The sequence below is a fragment of the Daucus carota genome, chromosome 3 (genome assembly GCF_001625215.2).
Source record: "Daucus carota subsp. sativus chromosome 3, DH1 v3.0, whole genome shotgun sequence".
NCBI lineage: Eukaryota > Viridiplantae > Streptophyta > Magnoliopsida > Apiales > Apiaceae > Daucus > Daucus carota.
Window position 1 is genome coordinate 39,120,759 of NC_030383.2, and position 22,029 is coordinate 39,142,787.

Below are 22,029 nucleotides of genomic sequence, written 5' to 3' on the forward strand. Positions count from 1 at the left end.
ATATAACTAAGTACAAACTTTTTTGCGACTAGGCCAGAGTGAGGTACTTATAATTACCGAGAACATGAAAACCCTAATCTAAGTCGTAGCGCCTCTCCACATCCCTTCTCATCATCTCCTGAGTTCCATCCCACTCTAATTTAGGCATCACTGAGCCCTCTCCGAGGCCCCCGCTCCCAACATCTTTTCTCATCTCATGGGTTCCATGTCACACTTCTCCTTGTTATATTGTCTAAGGTATATGTTTATACTCTTTACAATTTTAAATGTAACACATGAACACATATGATATATATAGTCCTAACATGCTAGGTAAACATGTGTGTGAGTTGTTTTTCATTTCAATAGCTAGATATATGACGTTTGGTGTATCTATTACTTAATGATTTATGTGACCTGTACTCCTGATATTCATAAAAGATCTTGATTTATGTGAATTTTAATTTTAATATAATATATTCATAAATTTATAAGTTTATTCTAAATACGTGTTTGATTCTTATTAATATGAAAAAATATGGGTAACAGATTATGAATAATGCTTGTCCGGCATCATTATACAATATCCAAAACTGCAATAGTGGCAAAAATTTCTTATTTTCTTGTCCACTATGCAAGCAAAATAGATAGCATAAGTGAATAAGGAGTCTATGAATGTGTTACATAGAGTATTTAAATTTTTTTCACTTATTTTTATTATGTTGAAAGTTTGTATACTATTACAATTGAATATTACACCTTAAACATATTAATATACACGTGGCTCATTACTTGTTTGCAGCAACTCTCCTCATATTGGTGATGATAAACAATGCAGAAAATGCTCTGAGTATTCTCTAAATTTATATTCTCCCGGTAGTATTACATAAACTTTTAGTTATAACATTATAACAGTAATATATTTTTCGTACCTTAATAGTATACATACTTTGTTGCCTAGATTTATAAAGATATTATAGTAAGGTACATGGTATATCATTTGTCTATCTATGTTAATGGGGTTAAAATTTCATATTTGGTTGTTAAATGTGACGCCCTCCAAATCCGGGTCAAAGATTTGGTCGTCACTAACTTTATATCACAATAACAATATGATAAATCAAATTAATAGATAATGACCCTTGGTACCTATAATTACCGAGGACATGAAACCCTAATCTAAGTTATCATCTCATGGGTTCCATCCCACTCTAATTTAGGCATCACTGAGCCCTCTCCAGATCTCATCACCGAGGCCCCCCACATCTCTTCTCATCTCATGGGTTCCATGTCACAGTGCTCCTTGTTATACTGTCTAAGGTATATGTTTATACTCTTTACAATTTTAAATGTAACACATGAACACATACGATATATATGGTCATAGCATGCTTGGTACACATGCGTGTGAGTTGTTTTTCATTTAAGTAGCTAGATATATGACATTTGGTGTATCTGTTACTTAATGATTTATGTGATCTGTACTCGTGATATATTTCATAAAAGATCTTGATTTATGTGAATTTTAATTTTAATATAATATGTTCATAAATATATTCTAAATATGTGTTTGATTCTTATTAATATGAAAAAATATCGGTAACAGGTTATGAATAATGCTTGTCGGCATCATTATTATACAATATCGAAAACTGCAATAGTGGCTAAAACGTCTTATTTTCATGTCCACTATGCAAGCAAAATAGATAGCATAAGTGAATAAGTTGTCTATGAATGTGTTACATAGAGTATTTTTTAAATTTCCACTTATTTTAATTATGTTGAAAGTTTGTGTACTATTACATTTGAATATTACACCTTAAATATATTTATATACACGTGGCTCATTACTTATTTACAGCTACTCTCCTCATATTGGTGATGTTGTTAAATTTATATTCTCCGGATAGTATAACATAAACTTTTAGTTATAACATTATAACAGTAATATATTTTTCATACCTTAATAGTATACATACTTTGTTGTGTAGATTTATTAAGATATTATAGTTAGGCACATGATATATCATTTGTCTATCTATGTTAATGGGGTTAAAATTTCATATTTTGTTTGGGTCACCGTTATTAAATGTGACGCCCTCCTAATCCGGGTCAAATATTTGGTCATCACCAACTTTATATCACAATAACAATCTGATAAATCATATTAATTGATAATGACCCTTGGTACCTTCCTACTATTGCCTGTCCTTGAGCGGCATGTGGCTTTCTCTTTTTCCCATCCATCTCTTTCTTTCTCAGACGTCCCACTCTCCACTTCTACGATTATCGCTTTTTGAACTAATGCAACATAGCCATCTAAATCTAAACTAGCTAGATTTCCTCTAATCCATTCCTTTAACCCCTCTTAAAACCTCTTTCCCTTTCTGTCTTTGAGTACTCACATACGCTGGCCCAAGCCTTGCTAGTTCTATAAATTTAGCTTCGTATTCTTCCACAGTCCCATTATCTTGCTTAAGCTCTAAAAAAAATTTCTCCATTTGATCTTGCATATTATGATGAAAATATTTCTCCCACAATTCCTTATATCTATCTTATGAAACTTCTGTTTTACCTTCCATTGCGTACACTGACTCCCACCAATGATATGCTTTATGTTTTAGAAAATAACTCACAGATTTTGTCGTTTGATTATCCCTTGCCTTCACTAGGGCAAAGGACATCTCCATTTCATTTGACCATATCTTGGCATCTATCGGATCTGCTGACCCCTTAAACTCAGGAGGATTTACGGCTTAGAATGCCTTAAAGTTACCATATGTATATCTGTCTTCTGTCGTTGGTGCTTTACTCTCGTACTTGCTCTTATTGGTTCTGTTGCTGTTGAAACTGCTACTGCTAAGCTAACATAGCAGCTTGTTGAACTAACAATTGTATCATCTGAGTAATGGCTAGATCAACGAGTCGAGGGGGATTGGATGGGGTCTCATTAGACTCTGAAGATTGAGCACTGACATGATGATCTTTTTGGAAGACATATTTTGGTAAGAAACAAACAATTATTTAGACGTGGTTGAGAAGAAAACAACTTTATGAATCAAATGCGTCGGACAATTTTTTTTCCTAACGCTTTAAAGTGTTTATTACGTCGGTCGTGTAATAATCGACGCTATTGAACTACTTTTTGCCACTGTTAAGCTTTAAGTGATGCTAATAAATTCCTTTTTGCCACAGTTTACTTTTAATCGACGCTATTGGTCAGATTTAAGTCATGGTTCCCATTTAATCGACGCTTTTGATAGCCGAATTTCTCCGTAACCTAACTTTTAACGTAACTCACACACTTAAATATTATTAAGTTAAAAAAATTCTATAGTAAATATAATTTTTATATTAGGGGTGTTTGAATTACCTTATTTTTAAATAAAATTATGTAATAAATTTATGTTTTTCCAAAAATAAGTTTTTATTTTTGTTAAATAACAAATATAAGTTAACTCTTTAATATTTATTTTTAAACAATTATGTGTAACAACCGGTAATTTTTGAACTATTTCATAAGCTCGATATATATGTTCTAGGTTATAATGTCGAATAAGTGGAATCGTTATATAAGTGTATATATATTCTTCTGTTATGTGGAATTGCAAGTATCACTAATATAATTTCTACGTGAATTATTTTGTACGTGGGTAAGATTTCTCGTTACGCGATTTAGTGATAATCGAGATTGATACGTGACTTGATGGCATATTAGATTCTATTTCGTGTTTAGAAAGTCGTATGCGAGAGATTTCGCTACGCGATTAAATACCTTGCACGATTCGGTGTTAATTTAATAGTTGCGACTACGCGATTTAATAATAGTAGAGATAATCGTAATTAGTGGTAAATTGTAATACGAGTGATTATGTGATATGATATACGTATATAATTGTAGTGCAAAGTCGTTTCGTTGTGGATTATGGTGTGAATTCTTTTTATACATAGATTATATATTAGAGTATAATACTTGAAAATTCTTTTAAAAATATTTCTTTGTCCAAAATTTTCGATCATGAATTTGTTAAACTTGTAAAATCTCATAGTATTTATAGTATTAATTTAATGATATATGGAATTGTAGTTTATTTATTAAAATCCATTCATTTTATTCATACTTTTAATAATCATAAGTTTACACTAGTACCCTTGCATGCATTTTGGTGGAGAATAGGGTCCAAGGGCATGACCGACCATTCACCCTCTTTGACTCTTGTAATTACCACAAAAACCTTGCATGCAGTTTGATCAAAGCTTGGGAAAAGGTTAGGCTAGTCAATTCTCAAACCCACTCACTTCTTAGTCTAGTCAAAGCACAAGACTTGATCATTTCGTACACTACACACAAAATCAAACCCACTAACTCTCTCCAATCTCTTATCCCTCTCTCTCTTTCAGCCGATTATAAACCACCTCCCAAACCCTTATACATTTCAATTCATAACTTCAATTACACACATAATCTACCACTCATCCAAAAGGGAAAAATCATCTCCTAATCACAAGCTTCCAATCAATGTTAGTTTTAGTACTTGCATGTCACCAAGCCAAGGGTTTCGACTTTGGTTCTCATGGACTTAGAGTTGAACCCATTGTGGCTTAGATACTTGGACAAGGAATGGTCTTGAGGGAGTGTATCACCCCCATTTGTCAAGCCATAACCTTCGTTCAAGCCCTCGGCAATGACTCCCAAGGAGCCGAAGGGAGTCCATCGATTTTGGATGATTTTTGTTGTTATAATGAGATGTTTCTTGCTGGGTTCTTTGAGTTTTAGTCTCTAAAAGATTGTTTTACAGAGGTTTAAACATTGCATGTCAAGATTTTGTCAAGAAAAGTTAGAATTTATAAGTGCATGCCATGATTTTCATAGTATAAAGTGTATGCTGATTTTGTCACTTTTAAATTGGTTTTTAATCAATGCATGCCTCGGTTTTTTCCATAAAATGCTAGTATAAGATGTTCCATGATTAGTCATGTTTAGTTTTGGTGTATTACGTGGTTTTATATGGAGTATTAGATTGAAATCATGCTTAGAAATGCTAAAAACCAATCTGCTCTGCTCTGCTGAGATTTCTTGCTTCGGTAATGTGATTTTTGAGGCTTGATTTGTGTTGTAATTTGTTGTACAAGTTTATACAGTAGTCATATATAGATTATAGAGTAGAATTGTTGGCTTGGTTGTTGTTGAATGGTGTTAAGATGGGTTATAAGGTTGAAGGAGGCACACACTAGCACTGGACAGAATTTTGCACATAGAAAGTAGGAGTTTTGGTGTTGATATGGTTGGGTTTTGCTTGTCATAAGTGTACAGGAGATTAGAGTTTAGCTTAGTCTTGATTCCAGTACCCTTAAATCACCAAAACCCCAGCATTTAGATAGGTATACACACTCAAAACAGTAGATACCCCAAAACAGGGCAGTTTTGAGCAATCTGTGTTCTTGTGAGGTTTTCACCTTGTCATGAGTGAGGCCTTCATGGGGCCTTGGCTTAACTGAGCTTAGTGAACCCTTAGAAAGCCTAAAAAACCATTATAACACAAAACCTAGTGAGAAAACAGAGTTTAAAATCAGAAAACACAAGGCAGTTGGGAAACAGGGTGGTTTTCAGCAGTGTCAACTTTGAGTAATAACCTGAGAAGTTTCAGATGGGGCCTTGGAGTGAAACCAAGTCTGAGAGATAGCCTTAAGTGTTGGGAATCCATGGGAATTTATTTGTTAGGAATGCACTTAGTACACATCAAGTTATCTCAGTTAGGATGCAGGTAGTGCAGAGAGGTTGCAACAGAGAACCTCACTGTGCCCTTTGAACGTTTTAGGTCAAATAGTGTGAGGCCTTTGTATTGTAACAATTGCACAAATAAGTTTAGAGTATTAGAAACCTATTAATAGTATTTTAGAGTGAAGGCCCTAGTTGGAAGCACTTAATATTCACCAAGTACCCGAGAGCAACCTTAGAGACCCATTGGAGAGTTGTAAGTGCAACTCTTGCATGATTGTCAAGGGTATAAGATCTGAGTTTTTGCAAGAACTTTTAGGATTAAGATAAGGTCAGTATGGGGAGTTTAGAAGTTTAGAAATAAGCCTTTATCTGTTACTTGCTTATGTGTTTAGGAGTTTAAGTATATAGTATATGATAGATATATATAATAAATCATGCCATGTCATTATGTGACTATGTGAATTATGTGACTACGTGGAGTATGTGATTACATGATTATGTTAATTGTCTTTCATGTGTACAAATGATCATGTATACCTATAGTTAAGTACGTGTAATGATTTTTATAACGATAGTTATATAATAATAGAGATATTAGGATACGTATCTCGAGACTAGGCGCGTGTAGTATAAATTAGACTTAAAGTGCCATCTAGTGACGAGGTTAATATAATGTGTAGGTTCCGAGGCGAAGGGGAAGACTCGTGCCGTCAAGATCGAATAATCCTAGAATCTTGAAAAGGCAAGTTACTACATCCTTATCTTTACAATTGTTGCAAATATATGTGTACCCGTGACTCGTAAATCCTTATGAATATTTAGTTGCAATAATCACCATGCCTATTATACTCGCAAATACCTTGATATAAATTTCTAATCATATTAGTACCTTTCTTTTCACATATTCCCTTACACTTAAACCTCAAATTGATAGATTCCCTAATAACACCTCCAATAAGATCAATATACGTATACTTTCATAAATACCAAAAATCACATTGATAGAATTGACTTTCTTTTGACCATGGAACTTATCCCTTTAAGTTCATATGCGTTTGACACATCATTTAGTAAACTTGAATCCCTTTGCCATATTTTCAATAAAATGAGATTAAACCTTTTCCGGCATCCATGTTATAAATCAAATAATAATAAAATGTTTTCTTTAGTGATTTGGACTAGACGCAAGTCCTTTTCACATTTTATTAGGCTCACATATAGCCTAGGGATCCCATTATATTTGAGAACCGAGCGCGGTTCGGGATTACTTCGCGGCTGATCACCGGCTGTAATCCGTAGCGTCCTAAAATGAATTTTGATGATTTTAAGATTATAACATGTTGCCATATTGCCATGATGCCATGATTTCTATACCATGATTATCTATGTGTTTTGCCATGCCTATTCATAATATTATCATGACCGTTAATGATTGCTTTATCATTTAATCCTGATTCTGTTTCGGATACCCTTGTTATTATTATAATGCCATGTGTTTAGGACTGTTAGTACTTGATGAGCGTCTTTGCTCATTTTCTCGTATTTAACCCCTTTTACAGCTAGCAATCATGGTACGAACGAAGCAAACCGTTAATAAGTCGACCACTGGCTACGCCGAGAACTGTTTGAGGGCGAAGGTAGTATATATGATATAAAGAGTTTTCGCTATTATGTTTTGTACTAGTTAGATGGGCTGATCCACACTCTGAACTTATAAGATCTTGACTGTATTTCACTCTTTTGGACTTGTAATTAACTAAAGTGTATCTTTTGGGATTTATATTATGTAATCTTAATCTCCGGATTTATTATTTATCTACCACTTGTTCATATTATATCAATTCGTGTGTGTGTGTTGGTTTGGGGTGTGACGACATTATGTGAATATAAATTTTTTTATAAAAAAATCAGTCATCTCTTGTAATCAGACTGTCTAGTGTAAACTCCCTCTATCTGTATGGACTTCACCAAATTAACACCCACACAAACTGTGTACCTCCCCTCAATCGATTTCCAGGGTTTGGGTATTTTCTCTACTCCGCTCCGATTTCTGTACTCGGCTGATTTCTCTTCTCCACTGAGCATTTACTATTCTACACCCGAGTTTGGGCATTTAGGGTAGTTTAATAGTATGTAATTAGTTGTAAATGAAGTATGTAATTGCTAGTATATATTGACAAGTGGCTCTCGAAGATAGTACGAACAAATGCATCAAGCACTACGTCATATATGACCTACGGCAAGATATGAACGCTAGTGTTGAAAAATTATGTTGTATTAGAGGCACTAATTGATACCTACTGAAAGTTCATTGAAGTTAGCAGTAGGTCAATATATGTGTTGCATTGAGTATTAGTAAAATAATTATTTATAATATGATAATAAAATTTACATAAAATAAATCTAAAATAATTTTAAATTATTAATTGATAGAATATAATCTATTAAACATGAAAACACTAAATTTTGTAAAAAATATTAGTTTTTATAACATCTTTCTAGAATAATCACTTCTAATAAAAGTAGTAAATTTCAACTAATTAATTAATACTAATATAATAATACTAAAATTGAATAATTTTGCAAATATTAAATTTATTAATAATTATATTTCTAAATAGTCTAAAAATGAGAAATGCAAAACTAGTAAAACTACACTCTGAATTCTCTACAGGATTTTGATGCTAGTTAGTTTAGTAAAACTACACTCTGTGTCTAATAAATTATTAATTAATCATTTGTCTTTATATTTGTAAACAATCTATATAGTTCTTGTTTGTTAAGCTGGGGCTTAGTGAACAGATTGATGAATTAGCTCGGGTTGAATCTAAAGTGGATTATGTGCAAGTAAAAAGCCATTTTACATTTTTGAATCATATGATATAGGGGACCTCTAGGTTCTAATGGCTTTTGTAGTTCTTTATATGCTTGCTTGTTAATTGGCAATCATTGTAAATATTAAAGACCAAATCTTCAGAAGATAATAAAGTTATGTAGTTGGTTATCATGTATTTGCCAATTAGATATTGCCATATTAGTGTCACTACAGTGCGTGAGCTATACCCTCTCATGCAGACCCTGCCAAATAAACCTATCAGTTTTATAAAACAAATCAAATTTTTTTATATAAATAAGTACTGAAAGAAATATCGTGACCATCCTTTAGTAAATCAAATCTTCTCCATGAGTAGCCGAAATGTCTGGTAAAATATACTCTTAAAATTTAAGAAAATTTTAAAGTAATTTCCTCCACCTCAGCTTTTGAATTGATGGCTTCTATAGCAGCTTCGTCAGCATCACCTTCGACCAGCAATAAATTAAAGTCTCACGAGAAATAAATCCAAAGCCACACCCAATCCTCTTCATTTGCAGATAGAGGAGATCACCTGGTAAAACAACAACAAAGTGGCTTTATGACTTCTATCTAGTTACATCACTTGTTACTTGCACATACAGTTTAAAAATGTTGGGTTCTCTCCTTCCTACTTTCTGTAGTGATTCGCTTCTTTTTAAAAAAAAAATAATATCCCACAATTATGTAAAAGTATTTAAACAAGATCTCTGATAAATGTGCTCAACTTGATATTTCATTGTGAGGACATTGTGGATCCATTAACTTTTACTTTTGTTGTATCATCTGATTTTCTACCTTTTGGATTTTTCAATCTGTTGATGATATGTATTATTAATTTACTAATAAGAACAACGTGTATGAGGATGCTTTATTTAGTTAATGGGATTTGATGGGGGAAGAATTGTCATGACATTAGAAGGAGGATACAACCTTGATTCTATAGCAAATTCTGTACTTGCTTGTGTAGAGGTGTTGCTAGAGGACAAAAATATCCCTACACACTACAAGAAAACTGTTAATAGACATCATAGGTCAGACATCGGTCAGATTTGCCGCCGATGTTAAAAATGTTTTTAACATCACCCCTTCTAGAGGCGATGTCTTTAGCAATTTAAGACATCAATGAAATTTAAACCGATGTCTAAAATATCATTAAAAAATTTCAAAACACACGGCCATCCCTCTCTCCCCTCCTTAGTCAAAAAAACCCCGCCTTAAAACCAAATGTTCCCCCGCCTTAGAACATTTTAGGCTTCCCTCCTTCTCTTCAGACATATTTAACATAAAATTAAAATCAAAAACTAAACTAATAACTAAAATAACATTTCTTACAAACTCTCTCACTCGACTCTCTCTCTCTCTCACTCGACCTCTCTCTCTCGACCATCTCTCTCTGATCTCTCGACCATCTCTCTCGACCATCTCTCTCACTCAGCCCACCCACTCACCACCGCTAGCTCACCACCCACTCAGCCCGCTCACCACCGCTCACCACCGCTCCGCTCAACAGTACTGCTCACTCATCACTGCCGCTCCGCTCACCACCACTCATCACCTATCTCCGGTGTTCTCTACTCTCTACTCAGCTTGGTAAGCTTGAATCGAAGTGGGTACGTCTTCTCTCACACATATCTTGTTTAAATCGAAACCCTAATTTGTATATTTGGGGTTTTGTTCAAATCGAAACCCAAATTTTGTAAATTTGGGGTTTTTTCAAATCGAAACCCTATTAACTTCTCTGCCTTTGTATATTTTGCAGGACCTTTCTTCAGGAATTAAATTTTCAGGTATTAATTTAAATTTGGGGTTTGTGTGTTGAAATTTTAATTGGGGTTTGTGTGTTGAAATTTTTAGTCGCCTTGTGTGTTGATTTGAAATAATGTGTTTAGTTGTTTCCATTTGATGTTTTACACTGCATACACGTTGGTATATTTATCCAAATTTATATACTCCCACCACACAATCAAATTTAGTTTATATATGTGCATCTCCTTGTATATCTGCTGGACTCTAGTCAATATTGTGGATATAATTTTAATTAGAATGAAGTTGGGTGATGATAAGATTAGGTTTATGGGCTGATGTGTTATTAAACCGTTCATTAGCATGCAGGATGATGCTCTGTCTGTTCCAGTACTTTAGTATTTTAATTCTCTGTATTATATTCAATCTTCTTTGCTAATATATATAGAGATATTTTATTAGAGAGACAATATAGTTGTCAATTATCTATACAAATGTCTTAAGAGCAACTGTAAACAAGCTATGAAATTCTATGCTATTGTATTGTTTAATTGCCCTGCTTTGGGTTTATTAGCTGGTTGATGATATATTATATGTTTGACTGTATATTTAATCTTGTTAGCAAGATTTGATGATTTTTCTTTTTATGTTTACAGTGTTGACCCGAGGCAGCAAGACTATACTAATTCAGAGGTTGGAACAAGCTTGGACTAATTAATTCAGAGGTAATCCCACGTTCCCTTTCTTACCTCTGACTTGTTCATTTTATGCTCAAACTATGATCATTATTTGTATGCATGTTTCATATAGTTTAAATTTTCCAAATATTTTAGATGATTTAAGTTATATTTAAGTATGCCTATATATGCGAATCATGCATCTGATTATGCATTTTGTATGCTTCTGATTGTGCATACGCATGGTTTGAATTTCATATTACATAAGCCTATAATTGTGATAGAGAATAGACATCCATTATGCATCTTTGTATGCTTATGATTATACATTTAATTTGAATTTCATCTTATTTGTATGCATGTATGTGGTCTGATCTGAGTAATTAAATTTATATTGATTAAACATGAAATATTAGTTTCTTTAGTCGTGTATGAAATGCCCTGATTTTGAATAGTTTTAAGACATATCGAAGATAATTAACCTATAAAACTCTTATAGGCCATGATATAGATAAATAACTAATGACTATGGTAATACTAAATTTTTTATTGACATACCAGGTGCTTTAAAATGGATAAGTCGTGGATAAAAGCTGATAGGGATTCCTTACAGTATGAAATAGGTGTTGAAAATTTCTTGATATTTGCCGAGGATAATGCAAAAAACCCAAAAAAAATTCGTTGTCCTTGTGCACGCTGCGTTAACTTCAAAAAATTCCCGGTAGATATAATCAGAGGTCATCTGTATGATTCGGGTTTTAGTTTAGGATATTTTGAATGGATTTGGCATGGTGAAGAGGTTTGTAACAGTACTAAGTTAGCTGTTGGTAGTAGTTCCCCAAAGGTCCCAAAGGGCTTTAATTTATTGTACAAACATGCAGCAACTTGGATGAAAACAACAGGGGTCTCGATTAAGATTAAATGCGAGAAAGAGGTGTTTGGCGTTCAAAAGATAATATATGTGCTGCATGAGAATGTTGTGTCGTTGTGGGAGTATAAAATGCTTGGGCAAGCTGTAATTGCCTCGTACATGGCGTAAGTTCCTTTATTCAATATGACATGAATGTGAGCAGTGTCAGTAATTTATCAATTGTCTCGGCTAGTTTTTTTATTTGTGTGTGTACTTTTTCGGTAGGCACTTGCATGCTGAGATCAGTGAGCACCCGGAACTTGTGGAAACTTTTGCTTTTGTTGATCCAGCAAGCTCATTTTTCGTAAATTCTGAATTTGAAGATTACATTCTCAATCGGTTTAGAGAGGGTAACCCGGATCGACTATTCTTTTTGCCGCATAATAAGAAGTAAGTTATGTTCTCTTCAAAATTTCAATTTTTTAAATGACAAAAATACAAAGACTTATATATTATGTGCCATAACTATCTTGGCCTGGTCTGTTTTTTGTGAACAGCATGCATTGGATTTTGTCCATTATTTGGGAAGGCGAAATATATATTTTGAATCCACTCCCTCACCCGACACAGTTTCCAGAACTGGAGAATGCATTAGCAAGGTAAAATATATATTTTGCACATGATTTATTATTCAAAAATGCAAGTACAGAGTATTGAACTGAGATTGATGGGAAACTAAAAAAATAAAATCTTCTGACAATTTAATCACAATTTATGTTTATATGCAGGGCATTGAAAAAATTTAATGTAGAAACTGGTAGGGGCAGCAACAAGATAGGCAAGGCAAAGTTTCTCAGTGTAAGTACTATTATACTGAATTTTGAGTACATAGTTATAGTTGATATATATTGCTTATTTATATAGCATGTCTAATGTTTCTTCAATTTACGGGATAGGGATCTCCCAAGCAACCTGGTGGCCATGAGTGCGCCTATGTAGTAATGCGGTATATGAAAGAGATAATCAATGACACAAAATTGACATTTGCTAAAAAGGTATTATTTTATGCTACCTTATCTGCTATGTGTCTTGTATACTTTCTATACTTTCTTTTTGTAATTTATTGATTTTGCTTGTACCTTATTGTAGTGGCTGCCCAAGTCTCGAGCTTCTTACACTGAGGACGAGCTAAATGAAGTACGTCTTGAGGCACTCCACTTCATCCAAGATCACGTCTGATGACTTTGCATATTCTGATCTTTAATTTGTGGTAATTAACTGCTAATGTAGTGGACTAGTTGGACAGTTTGGTATATATGGTCATTTTGTTTGGTTGTACTGGATAAGTAGCTAGTGTTCTGGTATGGTCATTTTGTATGGTAGCTAGCTAGTGTTTTGGTATGAGTTTCCGGATGGATTGAATTGCTAGCTAGTAAGTATGTGGTTTGCTTTTGGGGATAAGTTGTCATTTTGGACTAGTTGGATATTGCTGGTTGGATATTGCTGATTGGAGATATTGCTGGTTGGTTATTGAATGGTTGGTTTTGTTGGATATATATATATATATATGGTTGGTTATTGTTTTTTGGCAAGTTTTATTTTTTGTTTATGCAATGTAAGACATCACTTATATTTTAAACAAATGTTAAAGAACAATATAAGACATCAAATATATTTCAAACAACGATGTTAAAAACTTAAAAGACATCAAATATATTTCAACAATAGATGTTGAAGAAATTTAAGACATCAGTTATATTTCGATGTTAAAAACTTAAAAGACATCATTTTTATACTGTAAAAACCGATGTCTAAACTACATATTCACATCACACTCAGGAAAGGTTTCGATGTCTATGTGGCAATAAAACCGATGTCTAAACTACATATTCACATCACACTCAGGAAAGGTTCTGATGTCTATGTGGAAAAATACATGGCTCCTTGTATGTTTAATATCATGTAGTAAGACTATTTGATTATAAACTAATTTACCTATCAACATGTTTTGTAAATAATGGCCAAGAAGGACATCATCAAAAATGTTAAAAGATGTCTAAACCTCACTTTGACATCACACTCAGGAGAGGTTTTGATGTCTATGTGGAAAAATACAAGGCTCCTTATATGTTTAATATCATGTAGTAAGACTAATTTGATTATAAACTCATTTACCTCTCAACATGTTTTGTAAATAATGGTTGCATGGACATCATGAAAAATGGTAGGGGTGATGTCTAAATATATTTCAGACATCGGTTTTTGACCGATGTCTATATATAGACATCACCGACAAAGACATCGGTCCTGAAATAACATAGACATCGGTTAAAAACCGATGTCTATTGACTGTTTTCTTGTAGTGACAGCTCGGAAGGATTATCCATTCGACTCGACATGGCAAGTATACAATTGGTACACTACTATCTCTGTTATTTTCAGATCTCTTTGTGATTACATATTGATCATCATGACTCCTCTTAACAATTCTGATAATTGTATTCAGGTTCGTAAAGAATTATCTCCATACTGGCCAATACTTGCTGAGAAATTGCCTGAAAAATTGACATAAGGAAAGCACCTCAAGTTCACGTATTGTTCTCCATTCTTTTGTACATATTACGCTATTTACTGGATTACAATACCCTTACACACTAGATGTACAGATGTTATTTTCAATGTTGTGTTTGTAGACTTTTATTTTGTAAACATTGCCTGATGGAAAAGCCTCATTTCTTTTTAGCATATTCTGCCTTCCATCAAACTGCTGCAGGCGATGTCCTTCACTAAATTTTACCGGTATGTTTTATAATTTAATTTTTCTGCTAGGTTCAGAGGTCTGACTCGAAAGGTGAGTATGATTTGTATTCTAAGCAATTTTAGTTGTTGCATTCTTGAATCCAGTTCAAATCTGTTGAGTATATATGAAGTTCTACTTCCTATAGCTATTTTCCAAGTTGCCTGACACAAAAATATATGTGTGGCCAATTAATCTGAGTAGACATTACCTTTCCTTTTCTTTAAGATTCAATTACTGATATGCATGTGTAGTAGAATTTTTTCGTATATGATCATAAAATTTAAATCCTGATCATATATGTTTGTATGTGTAACTTAATAGGCAATGTGTGCAAGAAGAGAAAAAATGGAAGTCCAACCATGAATTGGCGAGGATGTGAAACCATGGCATGTGTTACGTAGGAAGATTCATTAATGCATCAGGAGATCATCATAATGAAGCGACACGAAACAATAAAGTCGACAGTTCCTGATAAGCGCATCAGTGACTGATACAAGAGCATCAATATGCAGATACTTGATCAGTAACAAGTATTATCACTAGCTGGAGATTGAGTTCGAAATACAATAGAAGAAGATTGATACTAGACAACTTATTTATAGGGAATTACTCTATCATACATGATATACATAGAAACTGATAAATATTGGTAGAGAATATATTTTGATTGATAGACGTAGTTTTGTAGTATATAAACACATATATTAGGTTATACGAATGTCTGTACAACACGAGAGAAATCATTGTAACCAAGAAGCTCTTAAGAACGATTAGTTTCTTGAGAGAGTTTTGTAATGGTTCTTATAAATCAATAAGAGTTGAGTTGATTTAATTAATGGTTGTTACGTTAATATCAGTTTGACATTAATCCTCAAGAATAGAGTTATTCCGCACCTAGTCTATTGTTGAAATCTTGGGTAACAAGTGGTATCAGAGAAGGCTGATATTTTCAATCAGAAACGATCAAGAATGTCAAAAATTAAACATGAATCAATCAAAATTCCAGTTATCAACAAAGCTGATTATCCAACTTGGAAAGTAAAGATGATGATGTATCTTGAAGCTGCTGATCCTGACGTCAAAGACAGGAATACTGATGGTCCTCATGTTCCAAAGAAACTGGCCCTCAAGAAGGAACAACATCGGAACATTATGTCGATAAGTGTTCGCACAAAATCACGCAAGCGTACGTGGTCACAAGTAATATAGAATTTAAATTAAGTTCGTTCCCACAGAGACTGGTATATTCAGAATATGCACTTATGCAACAATGTATGGATATTATTCATTGCTAATACAAATATCAATTTGATGGTTGTTATCTAACTTAACTAACTTAGATCGAATTAATAGACTAAGAATTATAAACTAAGTGATTAAACTCGAATTACTTATGGTGAATTAAAACATGAGACTCTAACTTCATTAACTACTTTATTCAGAGTTATGCCTTTTTTTGCTATGTGATGGTTGACAACTAATCAGATAACACGAAATTGGTACACGCTCTCTTTCGATAAACGTATATCATACTATTCCACATCCACAATTCAGATAGCACTACACCATATATAAGTGCTCATTTGTAACATTTTGTACTGTTACTATAGGGCCTAAAACTGTTACATTAAACCCATTTTTCAATAATGTAACACTTTTTGTGTGTTACATCTGCGAGCATTACCTTAGACATATAAGTAACACTTTCGAGTTTTATTGTAACATCACATAGAGTGATACCTTATGTGGATACGGTAACACCACATGGTCCCCACATTTTATATGCAACAATAGGTTGATACTCTGATGTAACATCTTAATTAATTTATTTGCAACACTGTACTAGATGTTTTTACACCATTTCCTAGATACAATGCTCTAAAAATGTATAATTCAACACAAATACATATCAATTACAACACTTGACATAAAAAAAAATTAAAAATATACTTTTTGTGCATACATCATTCCCAAATGTTTCAACTACAAATATATCCATACAACCAACCAACCACAAGTCAATATATGATCCCTCCAACCATAACCTAAATTAAAGCCTTGTAAGCTTCACAAGTGTATCTGGTATGGGTCCATAAAAGCTATTTATGTACAGGTCCAAGCTCACCAAATTTGTCTAATTCCCAAGATCATTCGGGATTGGTCCACTAATATTATTGCTATAAAGCTCCCTGTCATGAATAAACCAAAGTAAAAAAAAATTACAAATCATACAGGAGAGAATATTAATTAATAAAGGAAATAAAACAGTGGGTAAGCAATTTAGGAATCCACCAGTACCCATCACCTAAAATGTCATAACACCACTACATTTGGAAATAACCATTTACTTCAAAGTAACAGCACAATCCTTTAGTTAAGGAAGATAGAAAGACTGTACAATGAACATATTTATCAACTATAGAGGTGCATGTCATTTCATCACAAAACAATATGAGAAATGAAACGTTGCTCTGCCATGCCCTCTAAATATATATATATATATATATATATATATATATATATATATATATATATATATATATATATATATATATATAGCATAAGCGAATCAAACACCAAATCTGCCTAGAGGCTGTTAGAATATAAGATCCTGGAAAGGGCCATTCTCTAACACCTTGAGGTTTTAGAGTAACTGGTTCCTTGACATGGTATCAGAGCTTAGGCTCGCGGGAGACTCGAGTTCGACTCCCTGTGACCCCCAATATTCTCAGAATTTGTTAAGGACACGAAGGCAATGTTATGCCCCAAAAGATGGGCGCCCGTGATCCACTCTCGAGTGAGGGGGAATGTTAGAATATGATCCTGGTAAGCCCTCCTCCTAACACCTTGAGGTTTTAGGAGAATTGGTCACTTAACATGGTATCAGAGCCAGGTTGGCAGAGGACTCGGGTTCGATCCCTGCCACCCCCAATATTCTCACAATTTATAGTGGCACGAATGGCAAATTAATGCTCCAAAGATGAGCGCCCGTGATCCACTCTTCGACCCATAAATGGGCTCTCGAGTGAGGGGGAATGTTAGAATATAAGATCCTGGAAAGGGCCATTCTCTAACACCTTGAGGTTTTAGAGTAACAGGTTCCTTGACATGGTATCAGAGCTTAGGCTCGCGGGAGACTCGAGTTCGACTCCCTGTGACCCCCAATATTCTCAGAATTTGTTAAGGACACGAAGGCAATGTTATGCCCCAAAAGATGGGCGCCCGTGATCCACTCTCGACCCATAAATGGGCTTTCGAGTGAGGGGGAATGTTAGAATATGATCCTGGTAAGCCCTCTCCCTAACACCTTGAAGTTTTAGGAGAATTGGTCACTTAACAATATTCTCAGAATTTGTTAAGGACACGAAGGCAATGTTATGCCCCAAAAGATAAGGACACGAAGGCAATGTTATGCCCCAAAAGATGGGCGCCCGTGATCCACTCTCGACCCATAAATGGGCTTTCGAGTGAGGGGGAATGTTAGAATATGATCCTGGTAAGCCCTCTCCCTAACACCTTGAGGTTTTAGGAGAATTGGTCACTTAACAGAGGCTACATGTAAAGTGGACAGAATTAGAGAGAAAAACTGCTACAAGTTACTGTTCAACTTGTAAAGTGGACAGAATTAGAGAGAAAAAATGTCTATATTATCTTGACTACGAAATTCTAGATGCTCCAAGTTTATTGGTTCAACTTGCAGGTATTGTAAGTTTTTTGACTGACCGAGAGGAACCAGTTGACTAGACAATGCTGCATTAATTCCCAAGATCGCTGCATGAAGCCTTATACAATTATCAGCACCAACTCACAAATGTAAACATGACTCCAAAATCAAAAACTACAACCATAGTGCAATAACAGATTCCATAGACACATAAAGAGAAATAAATACGGGATACATTGTTACCAAAACCATAAAATTATAATACACAACACAATAAAATTATAAAACGTATATTGAAATATACAGTTTCTTTCAAGTAACTTAATACATACGGAATATAAACAGCTAAATTATTGCATATTAAAATAATAGCTAAATTTTAGTTTTCATCAACCATATTGCAAAAGAACCTATATAACAGTATTAGCTAGAGTTGGATGGTTACAAAGAACAAAAACAGAACAGGCTAAACAAATTACAATGCAACATATACATTAGAGAGTTTACATCCGTATATTATCTGAGGTCTATACATATACAATCTATATATTATTTGATGTGTATTTTTAGATCATGAATCATATGACCGAGCCATATGCGGTTTAAAATGATTTATCCACTGGCCAAGTTCAACTAAAGCAAAAACTATTCCAAAGAATGCACCTGTGCAGACAACAATGGTGCCAAGGATAGCATTCTGAGTGTAGTAATGGAGCCAAGGATAGCATTCTAAGTGTAGTAAAACAATGGTGTTAATACTACCGGAGTTAGTAGTACAAGAGCAGACATTACAATGTTGGAGACTGCTGAACAACAACCTGCCATGTAGTTCACTATTGAGCAAGAAAAGGATCCTTCAACAATTATAGAGCCATTTATAATCAATATAAAATAATTCAACTCAAAGAATCGAGGCAAACAAAGAAGAATTTCTCTCTCACACTGTTCCTTTTTCTCTCACGCTCTACTATCTGTCTCTCACAGATTCTCTCTCAACTTTTTATTTCTCCTTTTCTCAAAAAAATTCATACATTACATTCACAAAAATACATGTATGTATATTAAAACAACAAACATAAAATACATTTGACAAATTCAAACCATAAAGACATGATTTACCTTGATTGATAGTCCCAATTGCAATCCCGGGTGAAGATCCAATTTCAAGCCGCCATAAAAAACCCTAATCACTTGCAAATTGAAGAATGCAAGACCTAGTCAATACAAAATCCGTAAATTGTCTAAATATAGTACTAATTAGAAGAAATCTTGAGAACCCAACAAATCCTTGAAGTTGCTCGTTCGATTTAGATACTTTTGCATCCTATTTACAGAGAGATATGTACCTATAATTAGAGAGAGATAGAGATCTGAGCCGAGGATGAGGGTCGGGATTAGTTGAGCTGAGGCTGAGGGTGAGAGTCGAGAGAGCGGTGAGAGTCGAGATTTGAGTTGAGAGCGAGAGTTGAGAGATGGTGGTTAGAGTCGAGAGAGTTTTGAACTTTTGGGAGAGTATACGGGGGGGGAATAATACCGCTCGTTTTTCACCTCAAAAGTTGTGTTGTACTCACTTTTTAATTTACTTTTATTACTATTTAAATATTATTTTTATAACTTAAAATAATGATAAAATATTATTTATAAGTATATAATGTTATTAAATTATGTAATATATTATATATTACATACTATATACGGAATTTAAAATACTCCAACAAATTCTTAATATGATTAATTATATTTGATTTATAAATAAAATTTATCAATATAAAATTAAAGATCATGTATTGTAATGTTTTTTCACTAGTGTTGCAGGTTGCAACACCTTAATCTTAAGGTAACACCAGTTTTATATAAATGTAATACTTATTGTCCAGCGTTGCATTAGACTAAAAAATTATAGCTATTGTAACGAAATAAAGGTAACGCTTCAAAACAAACGTTACATATGGGCACTTATGGCGTAGTGTAGAAGTCGAACAGACACCGCTTATACTTAGACCCTATATGTCTATAAGATTTGAAAACATAATGGTTTACGAACAAGTTATCTATCAAGATTACATAGGGTGATGCAAGATGGTTAAAATCACACCACAAATATAATCATGTATATCGAATACATAAACCTATGCTCGCATGGTAAGTTCTAAATCTATATATCAACCTTCGGTTCAATAAAGATTAACAAACAACTGAGATGGTAGCTAGAAGAATAAGCACAACCAATACTAGGGAATCAAACATTCATCAAATAAATATTTAAGGCAAATTAACTACTAAAATCCATAGATATATCCGCTACAATCCCATGACAATGATTAGTTCATAATCGAACTTCTCATCATCATGGGTTCGAATGTAAACATTATACTAATATGTCTAAACAATATCAAAGTACGAGAATAAAGTTTTGAAACAAATCAAAACGAGCATCCAAAGTTACGCCTACTTCGAAGAATTACAAAAGTGAAAATATGAAAACTAGATCTTCTCCGTAGCCGTCACGTGCATTCTCCACTGACTCTCGATGTCCTTACTCCTCCCTTCTTCTTTTCTTTATGTGCCCTAGCAACCGGGCCATCAAAACGCTCCAAAATTGGCCAAATGGGCTTTTTCTCCCGTCAGAGTGGGGTGGGCGCGCCACAAAGTGGCGGGGGCGTGCCACCCTGCTGTTGGTATGGCGCGGGGCGCCATATAGTGGTGCGGGCCCTCCACTTTGGCAGCCCCGTGCCATTCTGGTGCGTCCGTGCCCGTCCTTCATCGCCTTTCGCTCGATTCCTTCGCCATTTTTTCATCTTTTTGCACTCGAAACCACCTTTGATTCTCCATCTAGGCAACCTACACAAACCGACACAAAAAAACATCAAAATGCCAGACGCTTGAGGCCAAATCATCAATTTAAGTCCAACCGAAGGCTTTCAAGTGGATATAAAATCCACTTATCACACCCCCCAAACTTAAACCGATTCTTGTCCTCAAGCATAGACACACAAACACTACCAATGCAATGCATGAATGCAACTAAATGCCTACTTCTACGCTAATCATGAACTGTCAACCGTGTTAACATATAATCCTCAGAATATGCAACATTCTCGGTATTCATCTCTTTCACATATTAGCCATGTTCTCTTTCACTACAAGTGTGGAGTGCATCGTGTGTGCTATCACATGCTCTCTAGTGAAACAAAACGAAGACTATCAAACTTCAATAGAGACCTCATCACTATGAGCTGTTAATAAGAATAAGGCTTAAACACTTTTTCACCACTGATTCAACTACAATTTAGGGTCACCAAAGGAATTCTATGCCTCTCCTATTTTTCTACTCTTTTTTTTTCTTGCTAAGTCTAAGGTTGGGATGCTTCTCAGGGCAAGTGAGTCAGGACTTCCATTCGACTTCGCTCATTTTTTTATTCTCTCTTTTTTTAATCAAGTAATTCTTCAGTAATCAAGGGTTGTGAAAAGTCACCTAAAAATTGCTTATTTCTAATACATCTACACTTAATACCAATGCAAGTACATAGATCATCCCTTTAACATGACAGTGAAGTCTACCCATTGATCTCAAAGGAGTACATGATACTCTTTATTCTCTCTTCTTTTTTTTCTCTTTTTAGAAAGGCATATTCATCCCTTAGCTCCCCCAAACTTAAGATTTACAAACTCTAAGTTCAAAAAGGGAATAGTCCAAATTCTATGCTCGACTCAACGCAAGGACTCAAGAAATAAGTTAG

The 22,029-nt window shown here is 34.2% G+C and overlaps 1 protein-coding gene across 1 annotated transcript; it reads left to right on the plus strand.

Annotated features, from left to right (window-relative positions):
- Positions 1-12,032: 12,032 nt before the first annotated feature.
- On the plus strand, positions 12,033-13,099 carry LOC135151316 (uncharacterized). Its single transcript, XM_064089363.1, has 5 exons — positions 12,033-12,275; positions 12,383-12,484; positions 12,614-12,683; positions 12,782-12,880; positions 12,975-13,099. Exons 2-5 carry the CDS (start codon positions 12,384-12,386, stop codon positions 13,062-13,064), a joined length of 360 nt encoding a protein of 119 aa, XP_063945433.1. The 5' UTR covers positions 12,033-12,275; position 12,383; the 3' UTR covers positions 13,065-13,099.
- The last annotated feature ends 8,930 nt before the right edge of the window (positions 13,100-22,029 follow it).

Excerpts from the sequence above, each read along its gene's own strand:
- LOC135151316 (XM_064089363.1), top strand. The coding sequence starts at position 12,384 with ATGCATTGGATTTTGTCCATTATTTGGGAAGGCGAAATATATATTTTG. Across the intron at positions 12,684-12,781 it reads GCAAGGCAAAGTTTCTCAGT|GGATCTCCCAAGCAACCTGG; the intron begins GTAAGTACTATT and ends TTTACGGGATAG. Across the intron at positions 12,881-12,974 it reads AATTGACATTTGCTAAAAAG|TGGCTGCCCAAGTCTCGAGC; the intron begins GTATTATTTTAT and ends ACCTTATTGTAG.